Source organism: Alligator mississippiensis, chromosome 12 (assembly GCF_030867095.1).
Source record: "Alligator mississippiensis isolate rAllMis1 chromosome 12, rAllMis1, whole genome shotgun sequence".
Classification (NCBI taxonomy): Eukaryota; Metazoa; Chordata; order Crocodylia; family Alligatoridae; genus Alligator; species Alligator mississippiensis.
Window position 1 is genome coordinate 39,512,564 of NC_081835.1, and position 19,378 is coordinate 39,531,941.

The 19,378-nt window shown below is 48.7% G+C and overlaps 1 protein-coding gene across 1 annotated transcript in view; it reads left to right on the forward strand.

Moving 5' to 3' along the window:
* The window catches only part of TWF2 (twinfilin actin binding protein 2), a 113,612-nt gene that overhangs the window by 40,755 nt on the left and 53,479 nt on the right, over nt 1-19,378 (forward strand). The window contains exon 3 of the mRNA XM_006270362.4: nt 19,080-19,258. Coding sequence (XP_006270424.1) covers nt 19,080-19,258 — 179 coding nt within the window. The remainder of the gene's footprint in view (nt 1-19,079; nt 19,259-19,378) is intronic.

Consider the following 19,378-nt stretch of genomic DNA (forward strand, 5'->3'; position numbering starts at 1 on the left):
CCTACTGCCATGGGAGTCACGTGTGATGCGATGTGCCTGCTACCACCGGGCTGCGCTGCATCCCCTACCCACCTGGCAACTGCAGGCACATAACGTCTCACAGTTCCTGAGGCAGAGGCAGTGGGGCTCGGAACTCCAGCCCACAGCAGCAGCTCTCCGCTGTCCTGCACAAATCCAGGAGGCAAATGCTTTCCATGCCTCCCCCAGGATGTGCACAGTGGCGGGAGCCCCCCTGTGCCCCTGGATGGAGCTGCCTGCGCTCCAACCGTCCCATGACCCACCCCAGGGCCCCATTCACCCCAGCCACTGTCCCTGCCTCTGCCCCAGTCTCTCCCTCACTGTGGGGGCTTCTATCTGGCCCACACCCCTTCCCCTTCACAGATTTACTTGCTGGTCAGTGTGTATGTGTATGTATCAGCCTCCACCCCAAATAATACTTTCTCCCTCTGCCTATGTCATATCAGAGAGAGGGAAGTATGGAAAAATTGTAGGTAATGTGTTTTTTTTGATTAACAGTTAATGTGTAGAATTGCTCACAGATACTCTAGGATTGGAGCATGTCTGCTGGCTTTGAGGTAGAATGGGTGATACAATGTCCTCTTTAACCTCAGTAGTGTCACAACCAAATTAAATAGTGCCCATGTCACAAACAAGTAAAACCATTCAAAACAGTTTTTTTCTACACTAGGTTAACTAAGGGTTAACAATAATAATAATAACCGTTTGTTTTTTTTGCTGCGCATGTCAAAAAAAAATTTATAACTACAACACTAACATAAAATAAAACTTAGCCTTCTGTGCTATACATAAATCATTATAACTGGTCAAAAAAAACAGGGAATAACCCTATAAAATAACACCCTAACAAAAACCGCTAAATAATTGGCGATTCTAATTAAATTTATAACGTAACAAAAAACAATTAGCTATTACACAAATAAAACCCGTCTTCACTTCCGTAAAGAACGGGAAACCTCCGCGCACACACCTAAAAAACCTCTAAACGTATGCATAAAAATAACTAACAAATTAATCGCTTGTCAGTCTCCCCCGTCTCAACCTTATCAAACATAAATCAACAACCTACCGGCCCAATTTTTTCTCCGTTTATCTGCCCAACCAAAAACTTTCATACAAACCAACCTTCAAACCTTAAGCTATAACTAACCAAATATCTCTAACCTCCGCTATTCACCACCTTAACGGCATAAATAAATAATCTTGCTTTACAACCGATAGCGTCCGCCTAATTAATTCCACTCCAAGCGTCACAAATACCCGCCTAATGGCCTTCTAAGGCCTCAAACCCTTATCTGCCCGGATATAAGTAAAAAAAAAGGTGCTGGCCGGCTGCCCTGGGTCCCAACAAGTAGAAGCTGTTTGAGGGCAGTAGAAGGTTAATGACAGTTGGCTTTTGTAATGATTTTTTCACAGGATTGAAGTATGTAGAGGCAAGGCCTATAGACAGCCACCACAAATGGAGTCCATTTTAGTGATCCTGTTCTCTGAAGCTGAAGCCAACCTAATTCCTTTAAGGAATCAGAAAGTGAGAACTCCTGAACTGAGGAGAATGTAATTCGGTGATTACTCTGCCAGCTCAAATTTTTCTGCTCTTTTGTAAACACTATGCAATTTTGAACAAGTCACTTGGCAGCTTTACAGTTCAGTTCCTTGTCTTTAAAATAGATGCGTTAACACTCCAGCTTCTCATATGAGCAATTTGAAGCTAAACATAAATCCAGTATCTATATTTAGTCCATTTTTTTTTGTATCCAGTTGGTTGATAAAGTGAAGTTCATAGGCTCATCTGTGAAAGGTGTTTTGTAAATTCCCTCTGAGGATTAGAACTGAGAAATTAGAGAGAGAGTGGTTATCTTATGTGAAATGTGCCCCCACAGGTAATTGGGTATTTTGGTCTTTGATAGGTTTTCTGGTGGTACCGTGGACTAAATATAGACATTGGATTTATGGCACATTATAACCTGCCTAATATCTGATACCCCAGGTAATCTCTCTACTAGGGGTGCACTGATAGAGATTTTTGGGGCCAATACCGATAGCTGATATTTAAGGAGGCATATCGGCTAATGCTGATCCAATTTCCAATACAGCTGCCAAATCCGGTATGGTGAGAGGGGAGGGAAGGGGCGTGGGAGGGGCAGATCAACACCCCGTCCGGTGAGGGAGGGAGCAGGGGTTTAGGGGCAGGTGTTGCCCAGGTGGGGTGGGGAGGGGCCAGAGTCATGGCTCGTGGAGGGGGAGGCGGCTCCCGCCACTGCTTGCACCTCGGGAGGGCACAGGGAGGGGCGTGTGCCCCCCCCCCGATCTGTGCAGGGTGAGGTGGGCGGGATGCAGCTGGGGCTGCGCAGGGCTCTTCTCAGCGGGTGCTGGGCTTGGAGTGGGCATTGGTAGTGCTGGGAGGATGCTGCATCCACCCCAAATATTGTTGCTGCTCCACTCCCAGCGCTACCGCCACCACCCCCAGCTCAACCTCTGCCTCCACCCACGTGCTGGGAAGAGACAGGGCTGCGGCTGGCAACTGGTGGTGCTGGGAGCAGAGTGGCAGTGAAATTTGGGGTGGACGCAGCATCTTCCCAGCCCCCACCAAGAAGAGCTGTGTGCAGCCCCAGCTGCAGCCCACGTGCCCCACCCTGCCCCCTGCACACACTTAGCCCCCCCATGCCCTCTTGGGATGCAACCAGTGATGGGAGCCTCCTCCTCCCCACAAGCTGTGGCTCCAGCGCCGCCACTCTACAATTTTACTAGTTACATTGTATGTCACATTTGCATTTTTACTGACTGGCATTCTTGTATACTGGTTTCTGTCCCATCCAAAAAAAAAGAGCACATAACTGTAGATGCTTCCTCTTCCTGAAGGAAGAATGTTTGTACTTAAAAGCTTGCAAAGAAGAATTTCTCCTACTAGTTTAGTTTGTCTAATAAAAGATATCGGATTTACCCAAAGAACCTTGTCTGCTTATGTCCTTAGACTAACATGGCTACAACCAACATGACTTCATTCAGTCGCTTCTGTTATTTTATAGATTCACTCATAGATTCATAGATGCTAGAGGCTGGAAGGGCCCTCATGGGATCATCAGGTCCAGCCCCCCTGCACTTGGGCAGGAAAGACTGCTGGAGTCAGATGACCCCAGGAAGGTGCGTGTCCAGCTGTTTTTTGAAGATCTCTAGGGTAGGTGATTGAACCACCTCTGTTTGGGGGTCTGTTCTTTCAGACCCTGGACACTTGAACCACAATGAAATTTTTCCTTGTGTCCACTCTAAGCAATCTTCAGTCAGTTTGTGCCCATTGTTTCTCGACCTCCCCTGGGGTGTCTTGGCAAACAGATGCTCCCCCAGGCCCTGATGTACGCCTCTTATATACTCATAGGCTGCCACCAAATCTCCTCTAAGTCTTCTCTTCTTCAGGTTGAACAGTCCCACATCTTTCAGCCTCTCTTTGAATGGCCTGCTGTCCAGACCTCTTATTATATGTGTGGCTCTCCTTTGGACTCTCTCAAGCTTCTCCTTCTTGAAGTGCAGCTCCCAGAACTGGACACAGTACTCTAGCTGTGGTCTCACCAGAGCCAAGTAGAGCGGGAGGATGACATCCTTAGTCTTGCTTGAGATGCTTCAGTAGATGTATGCCAGTGTTTTATTTACTCTGCTGGCTACAGCATCGCATTGGTGGCTCATGTTTATTTTGTGGTCTATCATGACCCGCAGATCTCTTTCAGCTGTGGTGCTGGCAAGCGTAGCACCGCCAAACAGTAAATGTGTTGTGGATTATTTCTCCTCAGATGGGGTACGTTACATTTCTCCGTGCTAAACACCATCAGGTTTTGATCCTCCCACCTTGCAAGCCTGTCCAGATCAGTCTGTATCCCCAGCCTGACCTCCCACACTCCCCCATAATTTGGTGTCTCTCTGGGTCCTACCTTAGAGCCAGTTTCCTAGCCACCAGACCGTAAAGTTCTTGAGGCCGTAATTACCCAATTTTACCATGAGTACAGCGTGGGAGACTAAGTTAAAGGCCTTTTTGAAATCCAAATATATGACATCAACCTCATCTACCTTATCCAGGAGGCACGTTACCTGATTGTAGAAGGAAATGAGGTAAGTCAGGCATGCCCTGCCCGCAATGAAGCTATGTTGGCTGTCTTTTAAACTACTGCCTTCAGTTAGCTTATCGAATGGATTCTTTGATAATTTTTTCCAAGATTTTTCCAGGGACTTAGGTCGAACTGATTGGACTGTAATTCCCTGGGTCCTCCTTCCTTCCTTTCTTGAAGATAGGCACCACATTGACCCTCTTCTGTTCTTCTGGGACCTCTCTGGAGTGCCACAAGTTCTCAGATGGCTTTGCCATTGGTTACGCAATGACATCAGCCAATTCTTTCAGCACTCTCAGGTGTAGTTCATCCAGTCCTGCTGACTTGCAAATATCCAGCCTCTCCAACTGTTTCTCCACAAGATCTTTGCCAACTATGGGTAGGTGATCACCCCACCTTGATCATCTTGTACCCTGTCCAGCAGGCTAACACCCTTGGACTGGTGGAATACCCAAGTGAAGTATTTGTTTAGGAGTTCAGTTTTCTCCTGAGTGTCAGTTTTCATCTGTCCTATTTCATTCAGCAGAGGTCCTATATTTCCCTTATTTTTTCTCTTACTTTCTAAATATCTAAAGGACTTTTTATTGTCCTTGATTCCGGTTGCCAGTTGAATTCGGCCTTTGCTTTTCTAATCTGCTCTCTACAGGTGTGGGCTATTGCTGTGTACTCCTCCTTGGTGGTAATTCCTGACTTCCATCCCTTATAAGCTTCTCTTTTCAATTTCAGGAGGTCCATGACTTCTGTATTGAGCCAAAAGGGGTCTCCGAGCCCTTCTGCTACCTTTCTTATGAAAAAGAATGGACTTCCTTTGTGCTCCAAGGATCACATCTTTGAGGAATGACCACTCTTCTTGGACTCCCTTCCCTACTGGACCATGTTCCTGCAGGGCCTTGCCAAGCAATCTCCTAAGCTTGTAGAAGTCAGCTTTTCTAAAACCAAGGATTTCTACCCTGCTGACTGATTTCCCTATCTTACAATGGATGGAGAAAGTGATTGTCTCATGGTCACTGTTGCCTAGTTTCCCTTTGATCCTCAGGTTGCTCAGTAAATTGTCCCCTTTGGTCAGAACCAAATCCAGAAGCTCCTTACCGCTGGTCGGCCTGTAGAGTTCTTGAGTCAGATAGAGCTCTTCAATGCAAGTGAGGAAGCTGTACGAACAATCGGATCTTGCTGAGTGCACTTCCCATGAGATGTCTGAGTAGTTGAAGTCACCCATGACGACCATGCTCTGAGAGCATGCAGTCTCTGCCAGTTCTCTAGACAATTCCTGATCGAGCTCTTCCTCTTGGTTTGGAGGTCTATAATAAACTCCTATGCTCAAATCCCCTTCAATGTGCTCTCCACATATCTTAACCCAAAGGGTCTCAAGTTGCCTTTCTTTAATGCTGGGCTCCGCTTCTAGGGAGGTGTACTGCTCCTTCACGTAGAGAGTAGCTCCCCCGCCCTTCTTCCCAACCCGATCCCTCCTGTGCAAGGATCCCTCTATACCTGTGGTCTAATCATAGGTGGAGTCCCACCAGGTCTCCGTTATTCCTATGAGATCATATTCCTTATTGGTTAGCTGGAGGGCCAGTTCCTCCTGCTTGTTCCCCATGCTCCTGGTATTGTGTACAGGCAACTAAGCCTGCCATTGGAGGCCCTTGACTTCCTGGTGTGCTGAGGAAAATCCTGTCCTTTGGCTGGTGTCAGAATATGCTTCCTATTGTTTTCTGTTTCCATGGTTGCCATTTCTTGGACTTGTACCACTAATTGTCTGCCCATTCCCCAGTGATCTCAGTTTAAAACCCTATCCAGGAGGTCCTCCATTCTAGCCAAGAAAAACTCCTTTCTCTTCAGCGTGAGGTGGATGCCATCCCTTCCCAGCAAGCTGCTCTCTCTATAGTGTGTGCTGTGATTGAAGAAGCCGAAGCTCACACAGTAGCTAGGATTGTTCTTAGCCATGTCACTTGTGCCCACATGGATGAGGAGCATGAGGTAGTGGTCAGAGGGCCAGATGAGTTTAGGAATCCTTTCTGCCACATCCTGGATACGAGGCCCTGGGAGGCAGCAGACCTCACGGGCTATGGGGTCAGGGCAGCAGATTGCTCTCTTTGTCCCCCTTAGGAGGGAGTCACCCACCGCAACCATCCTGCATCTCTTCTTTGGAGTGGTAGCTATCTGCCTTCCATTCTCCAGAGCCAGTGCTTCTGCTGATGACTCTGCTGGTGCTGTGAGAAGTGCATACCTGTTGCCCAGTTCCAGGGGAGGAGGGACCCTGGTGCTGCATGTCTTGGGACCTGAGATGACCGTCTTCCAAGCAATCCCCGGATGGAGCTCTCGGTCAGTCTTTTCATTGACCATGTTCATGCCGCCGGGCATCCATGCTCTTCCCTCCTTGTTCCTGTGGAGAAGAGCCTGGTAGTAGTTGTCAGTCTCCTGCTTGTGGGCCCTGATGGTGCAAAGACTGCTCACCTCTGCCTGGAGCTTCCTCACCAGGCACTCAGAGACCTCACTAGGGAGTGTACCCCACAAGTGAGGGTGGCCTTGTTCCCATTCCCAGCTGTCGGCAGCTGTGCCAGGCAGCCCCCACAGCTGGGAGCTCCATCTGGGTAGAGGCAAGAACCATGGGTTCTGTCTGGGTAGAGGCCTCAGTGGTGCGAGCAAGGGGAGCTCCAGCTGGGGCCGAGGCGGGAACCTGCAGGTTATGATGCATCCCCACGATTGTGTGGTTAATAGACTGCTACTACTGAGTACTTGACTTCCCAGGCTTGTCACCCAGTGCCTCATGCCCTTCCCATGCACTCTTCCACGCTAACTCACGTGCTGGGACCAGGAGCGTGCCTGTTTTGCATGCTTTGTTCGTGTGGCTCCTTAGGGGGCTGGACTAAGTAGGAACCTGGGTGTGGGAGGGGGCCTTTCCCTCCCTGGTTTCGTTTTAGTAGTCGCATACTGCCCACCGCAGCCTTTACTTACCTCCAAGCTCTGCTCTGGGGGAGGGGAGGGATTCAGTGTCCACCTGGGGGAGAGGGGTAGTCTTTGGCTTTCAGGGGTGCAAAGGGCATTGTGCACCCATGCATCTCCACCGAGAGCAGGTCCCAAATTGTTATATATAAGAGCCATCATTGTCTTTTCAAGACGGCTGCAAAAATAGCTCCCCTGGCTAGAGATCAGCTCAGAGAGAATGAAAACCCCAGAGACATGAGAAAAGGGGAAGCAGTGTGTGGAGATCCTGCACAGGTTCTTCTGTGAGTAGAGGCAGGCAGGAAGCAAGTGGCAGCAACAGCAGCTGGTAAAAGTAGAGCTTTGTGGCAGACTTGCATGCTTTCTAATGAAGTGCAGTTTCCTTCTTGCTTTGGTTGCTGGCTCCAGAAGTAACACCTGACACTGTTGCGATGAACCACCACCATCAGCCACAAAACTCCCATGCTCTTTAGCAGCTGGAGAAAATCAATACAGGAGAGGAAGTATTGAAATGATAGTCTGCTGTTTCTTTAACAAAAATCACTTGGGCCCAAACCTGACAAGCCTTCAGATCAGGCAAATCTGTGTTCTTTGTAGAAGTAGTAGCTCTGTTTTAGTTCCTGCACATGATGATGCCTTGCTTCTGGCAGTCTTGGTAGAATGCTGTGAAGAAGCAGATCTATTGGTCTCTCTGAGATCAGATATAGAGGTTCACATAAAAATGACAAGAGCCTGGTTATATCAAGCACTGTGTTTTGTTTCATGTTGATTTGTAAGCAGCTGGAGAGTAGGAGCTCTGAGCATATCAACTTAACTGCACAATGAATGCAAATCTGTCCATGATTTTGGAAAAACTAGCAAATGTGATGAACCAGCTGTCCAATCTACAGAAATCCCCTGTCCCCAGGTTGCTGAATATAAATGAATGATGCATCATTCCTTTGCTTTATTACCATCTTTGGTGTCACAGAGTTGCAAATATTGCAGCATAGTGTCATGACATTTAAGCATAATTTGGTCCCAGAGGGCAAATGCAAATAGGGTTCTTGTATGCCAGGCTAGAAAGTGGAAGTGTATGAAAAAACGAAAGTTCTGCAAAATCTTAGATCAGAGGTGCTCAACCCTGGCAAGCGGGCCAGATTAGAAAAATTAGTTCCAGCGGCGATGCGTAGGGGGTGCATGCGGGGGCACGTGCACCCCCTGCAAAAAGGCACTGCCAACACTGTCAATGGTCTAGTACAGGGCTGTCCAACATCTGGGGGCCACATGGTGTACCTTTGCCTTTCTCTTGCTTCCTGCACCATGCCAGCTTCCCAGAGTCCCTTTGAGCTACTATAAAGAAGAGGAAAAATGCCTTTTCTCGCTGCAGAGAGTTGGATGCAGAGCAGTGCCTTGCAGTTGTAGCAAAGTAGTTTAGATTAGATATCAGAAGAAACTTCAATTAGAACAGTGAGGCAGTGGAATAGACTGCCTTGGGAAGTTGTGGAGTCTCTAGTGTTAGAGGTGTCCAAGAAGTTGAAACAGGCATTGGTCAGGACGTTCTTGGCCTGTGTTCTGCTGTGGGTATTTCCCATGCTTCTGGGCTTTGTTGGTTGCTTGTTTGTTTGTTGTTGTTTTTTAAGCCTTCCTCAGAAGTATTGGATGTGGGCTGCAACCAAGGATGGGGATTGTGACGGGTGTGCCAGTGTTCCTGCTGGGACTTAAAACTGTAGATTCCTATCTAGAGGGTCTTGCCTTTTCTCTCGGGATCGGATCAATCCCCATAACTGGGATCAGGGAAGTTTTTACCCCATGGTCAAATTACTATGGACTGTGGTAGATTTTGCCTTCCTCTGTAGCAGGGGCATGGCCCTCCTTTCTTAGATATCTTAAGTGTATTTTAATAATCTTTGTAGCAGCCAGATGTTGGCTGTTGTGGTCCCCCTACTTTAAGTCTGGGAGATGTAGTGCGCAGGTTTGTTATTACCCTGAAATAGAATAGTTTTCTGATAGCATACTGTTAGGTTTACAATAATTTGGATTATTAAAAAGTATTAGCTTTACAGCTAAATACAAGGCATGACCTGTGGCCTAGCAATGCAGCTGAGCACAAGGCAGAATGATAGCTAAGCCTTTGCTTGTGTCATATAATCATTTTAACTGTATCAAGCATTTTCTGAGTTAAAAAGTGGATCTGTGTCTGTGTGCTGAAAAATCAGCTACAGCAAGAAGTAAGATAAGACAGGGAAACCATTGTTCTGGGTGCACTGGTTGCGTCCTTGAGAAGTATCTACTACTGTGTAAGGTTTTGCTAACATATTATAATGTTACTGTTACTTAACTTTTAGCTTTTAAAAAGTGCTAGCTCAGCTTAATAGAAATATGCTGTTACAAAAATTTGTAAAGCACCACCCAAGTATTGCTTTTTGTTAACCGTGTAGTCTTGCCTTGTTATAATAAGTATAAAAGATCGCTTCACCCTTGAGGGGGGGCCATTTTGCCTTTTGCTGGCTTTACGGTCTTTGCTCGAGCAAATAAACAGCTGTCTTTCTTTACCCGCGTTGTCTGTCAGTCAAATTACAGCTAGACAACGAACCTTAGGGAGGTTTCTCCCACCACAGAGACTAGGGTGTTATGTCTTGTGTGTGTCTGGGTTGACTGTGCAGTTTTACAAGGAAGTTAGACAATGGATTTTTATAGAATAGTTTGAATAGGGATGATCCTGCTTTGGGCAGGGGTTAGACTAGATGATTTCTAGAGGTCCCTTCCAGTCCTATTTCTCTATAATTCATTGCACACAAGGGTTGTGGCAGAGAGCTGAAGCTGGAAGAGGGAGAAGGGAGCCTGGAGACCTTGACAATAGCAGCAGCAGCCGGAGCGGTGGTGGTTGTGGGGAAGTGGCACCCAGACAGGAACATGTAGGCTGGCTACAATTTAACCTCTTGGTCTGTGGGCTGCGAGTTGAATAGCCCTGGTCTAGTAGATCATAGGAAAGTAGAGCTGGAAGGGACCTTAGGATCAACCCTGTCTTAAACCATTCCAGCCAAGTGTCTGTCCAACCTACTTGTGAACATTTCCAGGGATGTAGGTTCTACAACTTCTCTAGGAAGCCTATTCCATTGCTTGGCCACCCTGCATAATCAGAAAGTTCCTCCTAATGTCCAACCTACATTTCCTCTGCTGTTGCTTGAGACCATTTCTCCTAGTTCTGTGCTCTACAGCCACAGAGAAAAGCCTCTCCCATTCTAATAAAAAGCCGTTGGCTCGTTTTGCAACAAAAGCACACTGACTCATATTCAGCTTATGTAACTTTCAGTTTTTTTCTCTACATTTGTCATTTGCTAGCTGTCCCTGTTTGTGAAAACTGAAGTAAAAAAGGCATTTAAATAAGTCCACCTTCTCTGCATTCTCCATAACTAGATTGCCTTCTGCATTCAGTAAATGAATTATGGTTTCTCTGGTGTTCCTCCGATGTGCTTGTAGTAGAATCCCTTTTTGTTATCTTGTGTTATCTTTTATGTCCTTTGCCAGCTGTATCTCAAATTGTGTCTTGACCTTCCTAATTTTCTCCCTGCATGTTCATATAGTGGTCTTGTACTCTTCCATACTACTATGACAGTTTCCAGTTCTTTATAGGATTTCTTTTTGAGTTGCAGTTCATTGAAAAGATTGCTGTCTAACCAGGTTGGTCTCCTGTTGCACTTCCTGCTTTTCTGTTGCAATGGGATAGCTTGCTCCTGTACCCTTTTAAAAGGTATAATTAAAGTACAGCAAGCTCTCCTGCGGTTCTTTTCCCTTCAGACTTAACTCCCAGGAGATCCTGTCCACCAGTTCCCTGAGTTTGTTAAAGTCTGCTTTTCTGAAGTCTGTTGTCCTTATTCTGATGCTCTCCTTCCTTCCTCCACTTAGGACCTTCGTTGGTTGTTTGAAGGGGTCACTTGATTTTACCTGAGACTCTAGCATTTTGCTGCTGTAAGAGACTCCTCAGTGACCATATGTCCCATTTTTGCTGGGAGAGTCTTGCTTTAAACACCCATTTTGGGTATCCCATTGATTTCTTCAAAATAATGCTTTTGTCCTGTTTTCAGAAACTGACTTGTGGAAGGAGCAGGGGAAGTTTCTGAAAACATGACAAAAGTGTTCATGTAAAGAAACAGATGAGATACCTGGGATAGGTGTTTTACTTGTAGCCACCAGTATATTCTCTCCATTGCCTTGTCAGTATGAAACAGTCTACTGTCCAGCCACAGTCCAGTACATGCCACCCCTTTATCCTCAAGGCTAGGGGTCCTCAGCATGACTGAGCCCCGCCCCCCCCCGCCCCCAACTCTTCCATGTCCACTCCTGGTCCTTGATGCCCCAAATATTCTGGGGAAAATGGGGCTCATTTGCTCCTGCCCACCTCCCACAGGCAGCAGGGAGGTTGAACCAGTCCCACTTATGAAGCTTGGGCCTTCCCTTCCTCTGTTCATTGAAGAACGAAAGAATTGATCTGGTACCGTTCTTTTCAGCCTTTTAGGACCTGCATTCTTCTGCACTCACATGGAATTTCTTCATAATGTTTGGTGTCTCCTGCTGTAGCTGGTACAGATAGTTGAAGGGCCATTGTCTCTCTGAAAAAACACACAGCTATCTGAATATTATTTATGTAAGATTACTGTGACAAAGGGATTATATGAGTATTGTATCTCATGCTGTGCAGTTATCAGCAATTCGTAGGGAGCTAACTATTATTTGCAGGTGATCAATTGCACTGTTTGGTGCACAAATAGGATGCCATCACTATCCTAGAATCATAAAAAAGTAGGACCAAAAGGAGATCTCAGGAGATCATTTAGCCAAAACCTTCTGTTAAAGACAAGATCATCCCTGTCTGAACCATCCTATACTAGTTTCTCTCTAACCTATTCCTAGAAACTTTGAGAACAACCTTCTTGAAAAACTTGCCAAACTTGCCACAGGTAAAGCAGAGTGGTGAGGGCGTTGTCAATGTCCTACCACTGCAATGACGGGAAGTAGTTGTTATATTATGCTCAAGAGATCCAAGGAGGAGGACCATGTTCCCCATCACAGAAGACAAAAACCCTCAGAGCCCATGCCAGTCTAAATGCAGGGTAAAATTCCTTCCAATCCCAAATATAACTATCAGTCTGACTGATTGGAGGAGCAAGATGCTCTAGCCAGGAACCTGTGGTTTGTTTGTTTGTTATTTTGTTTTTTAAAGTCCTGGGAGGAGCACCAGTATACCCCTGTCAATCCCTAACCTCGGCTACAGCTAACACCTAATGCTTCTGAGGAAAGTGAAGAAAAAGCCTAATGCCTGTAGCAACAGGAGGGGAAAAGTTCTTCCCTGGCTCCATGTGGCAACCAGCAAAGTTCAAAAGCATGGAATAACAAATGCCCTTCACTTTATACTGCAACCTGGGGCCCACTAACAATTAATTCCATGTATTGTGCATGCTGATTGGAGGTCCAGAACTGCCCTTTCTGTCACTGTCACGGCGGGGTCCTCACGGAGGGCCGTGATCTCCTTGAGGCCCTCTCACCGTGCTACTCTGGCCCGAGGGCACCCTCCATTCTCGCCTGCCACGTCTTGATGTAATATGTAATAGAGAGGCTCCCTTGTGTTTCCTCGGGCCTGTCAGCTCCTGGACCCCTCGTGGGTCTCCCCGTACAATGGGCGCTACCCAAGCGCCCTAGCCTTATGGGCTATGCGTGGCTCCTACCAGCCCCTAATACCACGCCCCAAGCCTCGCAGATGTAAAGGACGTTGTCCGGTCTGTCTCTCTACTGTGGCCCACCCTGGGCTCCCTCTCTTATGCCCAGCCTCTTGCTGGGACTCTCGTCTGGCCCACTCTGGGCCTCCCCTGCCAGTGTGGTTCCGCTCCGGGACTCTCTAGCGGGCCTCCGGTCCTATGGGCCAACCGCACGGATACCCTCCCTGACTCTGGCTCCCCGTGCTGCTACTCCCTGTCTTCTCAGGGGCAACCGCAGCGCCCTGCCTTGGTCTGAGGGGGATTGCCGCACTAGCCTGCGGCCGGGCTCGCTATGCCCGTGCGCCCACACTGGGCTACTCAATAACGTACAAGGGCGTTCCCCCTCTCTGGGGGCTCGCCGCGCCCACACTGGGCTACTCAATAAAACACAATGGCGTTCCCCCTCTCTGGGGTCTCGCGCCCACACTGGGCTACTCAATAAAACACAATGGCATTCCCCTTCTCCGGGGCTCGCTGCGCCCACACTGGGCTACTCAATAACGTACAAGGGCGTTCCCCCTCTCTGGTGGCTCGCCGCGCCCACGCTGGGCTACTCAATAAAACACAATGGCGTTCCCCTTCTCTGGGGCTCGCCGTGCCCACACTGGGCTACTCAATAATGTACAAGGGCGTTCCCCCTCTCTGGGGGCTCGCCGTGCCCACACTGGGCTACTCAATAACGTACAAGGGCGTTCCCCCTCTCTGGGGGCTCGCCGTGCCCACACTGGGCTACTCAGTATGGCCCCGCTTTCTAGGGCTGCTCAGTATGGTGCTCCCCCCCTTCTCTGGGGCTCGCCGTGCCCACACTGGGCTACTCAGTAATACCGCCCCTTTCCTGGGGCCGGGGGGCTATGTTCCCCCCACACGCAATCCGGGGTCTCGGTCTCTGTCCGCAACCTACGGGTTGCGCCCGCGACCCACTGGCCGCGCTCCTCGCCGCCAGCTGCTCGCGCAGTGGCGTGCGAGCTGCGTCTTCGGGGTCTATGTTCCCCCACACGGAATCCGGGGTCTAGGTCCCCGTCTGCAACCTATGGGTTGCGCCCGCGACCCACTGGCCGCGCTCCTCGCCGCCAGCTGCTCACGCAGTGGCGTGCGAGCTGCGCCTTCCCTGGCGCTATGAACAATAATGCGCCCTCCTGGCGCTAGGGCACCCCACACTCTCTGGGGTCCCTGTGATTGAGGCCTCCTCCAACCCCTACAGCCTCACCCAAGCCTCCGGGTGTAATAACACAAACACAAAGCAAAACCACAAGCCCCTAGGCTGTAACACAAATGCAAGCCGCATGGCCATAACTCATCATCATAGCTCAAGCCTCCAGGGCTATCATGAGCTGTACTTGCAACTTAGGCTCCTTCCCATATCTCGGCCAAGGGAGCTCCTGCCTCTCCGGCTGCTGGCAGAGAACTTCCAGCCTGGCCTCAGCCCTGGGCTTTATAAGGGCCAGGCCCTGCCCCCTACAGGCAGCTGGCTCCGCTTGGTTGCTCCGGCAACCCGCAGCTGTGCTCACTTGGTTCTGCCAGGGCTCTCTCCCTGGCAGTTTCTCCTCTCTTAGGAGCAGGCACTAAGGTGCCCTGCGACAGTCACCTTATCCAGTCACTCATAAACTTATCCCAGCTGCTTTAATCTTCTTTTAGAACCAAGCCAGGCATGAAGTTCTGCTTCATTTTTCTGCTACTGACATGGTCCACTCCAATTGCTACCTACTCTGGGCTGAAGGAATTTTCTCACAATCTCTAAGTAATAGGTGTAGGTGGATCCCTTGAGTTTCCAACTGTTGCTTTTCATAGACAGTTCAGGCTTTGCTACTCTTAAAATCATTTGTGGTGAATGCTTATTCAACCTTTTCTTGCATGCCCCCAATAAAGAATATTCTATAATGGGGGGTGGAAAATACAGCCTGTGGGCCAGTATTATCTGCCTCTGGCTGTCTATCAAAGATGACATGGTTCCAGCGGCAGTAGGATCCAGAGGAAGTTGTCATCAGGACCGGGGGGGGGGGGGGCAGGATCCAGCAGCCACATCAGCAGAGTCTGTCTGGGCCCACCCCTAGCCAGAAGCGTCAGAGGCCTCTGGCCTGGCGACCATGGGGCTTCTGCCTCCTTCCAGAACATTGAGCTAAGAAGGGAGGAAGGGGAGCACCACAGGTGACCACCGGGCCCTTGCTGAGTCCTGTGGTCCCGGCAGTCCAGGTGGGAACTGCGTGGTGCTGGAGTGACTGGCTGGTTGGCGGGGGGGCAGGAAAACAGGGAAATGGTGGCAGGCAGGTGAGTAAGTGGCAGCAAGCGGGCATGCAGTGACAGCTGGGTGGGAGTGCCAGGCCCATGTCAGTGCCCAGAGTGGGGCGAGAAGAGCTCCCGCGGGGCCTGGGCAAGCAGGGGCTCTATGAAGCTGGGTCCACTTCCCCCTCTCCCTGCTGGTGCAGCCTGGCCTGGCTCCATACAGCCCCTGCCGGCCCGGGCCCCTACTCTAGGCACTGGTGCGGGCCCTGCGCTCACGCTCAGCTGTCACTGCACTCCTGCATGTCTGCTCGAGAGAGAGAGAGCATGCAATGAATGAGAGAGGGACAGTGTGTGTGTGTATGTGTGCACGCGCACATGTAGTGAGGCAAGGACAGTGTGTGTGTGTGTGTGTGTGTGCGTGCGCGCGCGCGTGCAGTGAGGCAGGGGGTATGTGCACACATGCATGCGATAAGGCAGGTAAGTGTATGCGTGCGCATGCAGTGAGGCAAGGACTGTGTGTACGTGTGCATGCACGCATGTAGTGAAGCAGGGACCGCGCGTGCGCATGCAGTGAGAGAGGAACTGCACACGTGCGCATGTAGCAAGGCAAGGACTCTGTGTGTGTGTGTGTGTGTGTGTGTGTGTGTATGCGCGCGCGCACACGTAGTGAGGCAGGGAGAGTATGTGTGTGCATGCAGTGAGGGAGGGAGGGGGAGTCTGCAGTGAGGGCGTGGGAGTGTGTGCAATGAGGGAGGGGAAGTGCATGAGTGCAATGAGAGATGAAGGGAGAATGTGTGTGTGCAATGAGGGAGGGAGGGGAGTGTGTGTGCAGTGAGGGAGGGCGTGTGTGTGTGTGCAGTGAGGGAGTGGGAGTGTGTGTGTGTGTGTGTGTGTTTGCGCAATGAGGGAGGGAGAGTGTGTGTGTGTGTGTGTGTGTGTATACAAAGAGGGAGGGAGACAGCACATGTGTGTTTTGAAGCACCTGCACAACCCACCATACACGTGTGCCTACACCCCCGTTGCACTGCCATACATACAGACCCCTACACCACCTCATACACTCCAGCCACCCTCCCCTCCACACAGGCCATAACCCTCCTCAGTCACCCTCCCCCTACACACTCACAGACCTCCACAAACCCCATACCCATCCACACCCCACATGTCCACACACACGTACATACATGCTCCCTCACCCCACACCATATCCACAGTCCCCCACAAACCTATGCCCATCTACCTATACCCCTGCCTTTCCCAATATACAAGAGTAAGACTTAATTTTAAGCTCTTGTGCAAATGCTTCTATGTACACTATACAAACACAAGTAAATCAGGACAACAATATTTTTTTTAAATCAAATTAATGAATGTTGTAGATGTTTGATTTTTAGAATATAATTTGGTATTTTTCTGGTTCCAAGGTAGCAAACCCTCTTGCTAAAAGGAGTACTTCCGGGGGGAAGGGGAAGGACTTCTGGTGGCAAAGGTTGGGGGTTAGGGGGCAAGAGTTCTGGTCTCAAGATAGTGATCAGCAGGTGGGGCATCTGTCAAGGGGTGGGGCTACCCATGTGGCCCTTGACAGCTTGCCAAACTTTGGTAAGTGGCCCTCCGACTGAAATAGTAACTTCCCTAGGCAATCTATTCCACTGCTTTACTCTGTCAATTTCTTGTTGTCACATTTTCTCAGGAAGCTCCCTATTCTGGCATCCAAATAATTAATAAACATGTTGAACAGCACTGGACCCAGGATTGATCCCTGTGGGGCTATACTTGAAACCTTCTGCCATTCTGACATGGATCCACTTGCTTGCAGCTGATAAACCAGTTGTCTGTCCATGTGTAGTAGTTTGGTCTAGTCCACAGCCCTGCAATTTGTTTACAAGAAGATCATGTGGGACTTTGTCAAGAGCTTTACTGAAGATCAAGTACACTATATCTGCAGCAGCCCCTTTATTTACCTAACTGGCTACTTTGTAGGAGCAGGAAGGAGATCAAATCCTGCACTGCTGGGGAAGTTAACATGCATACCCTAATCTAATCCCTGCAAGAGAGTTTTGGTCAAGAACAGCAGAGACAGTGGTGAACATGAGGGACTGCACACTGGCAAAAGGAAAGGATGGGAGAGAGTGGTTGCTTGTCTGAATCTTGCTTTGGAGATGCTCAGGGGAGCCTTCTAAAATCAAGTGGAAAAAAATTAACTTCTAAAAATGGAAATTTAAAAATACATTCAAAATTTGTACCCTGTTCTAGGTAAATGGAGCTCAGTCTGGAATTTTTAATATATTAATTGCCACAAATTAAAATCAGCAGTGTCTTTCTGAATATTGTGTTCCCTTGTTGTTCCCACTTCCTTAGTCTACCCTCCTAGTTCCCCGATTTGGCCAGGATCCTTCATGCATTAATGTGATGATCATTGGCATTGCACCTCAGTAAACAGTTAAATCCAGCGATACCCTGAGGGAGAAGCCAAAATGCAATTGTAGTAACAGATGTTCTATTTAATTTGAAACCAAAATAGATAATACACTTAGTAACCACTCCCAAAATAGGACATTCCGACACTGGTAATGTGTGTAGTTCTCTAAGGATTAGTACTTTTGAAACATTTCTTCAATCCAGAATGCTTCATATGCTGTCACCCAGCCTATTTTGAAAACAAGAAAGCATGTTCACCAGCATGTTCCTGAAGCTTCCCTAATTCAGGCCATAGCAATGGAAGGGAAGGAAAACAGATTTTCAAGCCATCTTGGGAACAGCTCCTGTACAAGCATGCATCTACCTGAGATGTTTTACTTGAGATTAGAGCTAATTACTGCACAGTAAGCGTCACCATCTACATGTGCAGACACTTACTGCATAGTAAGTTGCTCTAATCACGTGTAAATTTGCTACCTGCACATACAGGTAGGAAATTTACTTGCCGCACAGTACAGCATGTGTAGACAACTGACTGGGAGCAAATGTGTTCCTGGCAGCGGGTGGTGGGAGATTGCTCCCTGCCCCCAGAAGCTGTCTGCTACTGTGGCAGGCTCTGCCACCAGAGCCTAGGCAGGGACAATCTTCCCTCTGTCCTGGCAGCAGGGAGCTTCCAGCTCTCGCTTTACGATGGGGGAATGGAGGTTTGGTGATTCTTATCTCCCAGCTGTAGCTCCATGGTCACAGGGCCAGGGCTGGGAGTTTCTTATCTCCAAAATATCTGGTGGCACCCCAGATTGCCTTGGCACCTTAGTTGAGAATCACGGCTTTAATGTGCCTCATGAGATCTGCATCTTGGAATGGAGAGGGTCTTTGGAAGGAGGCAGCTGTGCAACTGTGCCTCCAGCATGTTGAAGTGCAACACCCATTTGTTCAGGAGATTCCTTTGACAATAGTAGGCAATGCTGAGAAATGACTATTTTGAGATCCTTATTAAAGCACAGGAGTGTTAGCAGTGGCATCCCAATTTAACACATACTTGTCTTTTGAGCTGTAACTCCTGAACCGTACAGTCCTTGTATTGGTTAGAATGTATACCATAATATCCAGCTACATTCAGAAATCAGAGCATATGATGCACCAATGGGGGCCAACGTTTCAGGTAGCCATGCCACAGATTAGCCTGCATCCTCCCCAAGAGCCACTTCTGTCCCCCTCCCGTGCCTGATCTGTTGCTCTTTCTGCTTCCAGCCACGTGCTCCCTGTCAAATTGCTGCTTTGCTTTCTGCTTCCTGCCCTACCTGCCTCTGTGCTGCCTGTCTCTTCACCAGTCTTCTGTGTACCACACACAGAGGTTGCCTTTGCTGCTTGTACTGCAGGTTGGCTACCCCTGTGATAGACCAAGCCACACCATCTTTTGATAGGCTTGATGATATTGTACCCTCGCTAATCCCCTTCACCTCCTGTGGGCTGTGACTGTACAGAAAGGATTAGCAGCTAGAGTCACCCCCCCCCCCCCCCCAAATTCTCCTAAAGTCTAAGGTGGGAGAACAGAAGCCAGGTCCTCAGAATCTGAGTGCAGCATTGAAAAATAATCTAAACAACCAGATGACCTGTTCTAACCCTTATCATGTCATTTTTCCATCTTTTACAGAACAGCTAGTGCTGGGAGCCTACAAAGAATTGTCTCGGTTCTGGGATAAGGACTATGACTCCTTTGTGCTGCCATTGCTGGATGAACAGCAACCATGTTACATCCTGTACCGCTTTGATAGTCAGAATGCACAAGGCTTTGAATGGCTCTTCATCTCCTGGTCACCTGATAATTCCCCTGTAAGCTTTTTGTTTCTTTAAATTTACACTCTTTTTCTGGGTTCGATTAATTTTCCTGGTGTCTGTTGAAATGTTTGGCAAAGTAATTTGGAGATAAAAGCTCTATGGACTTCGGCTGAG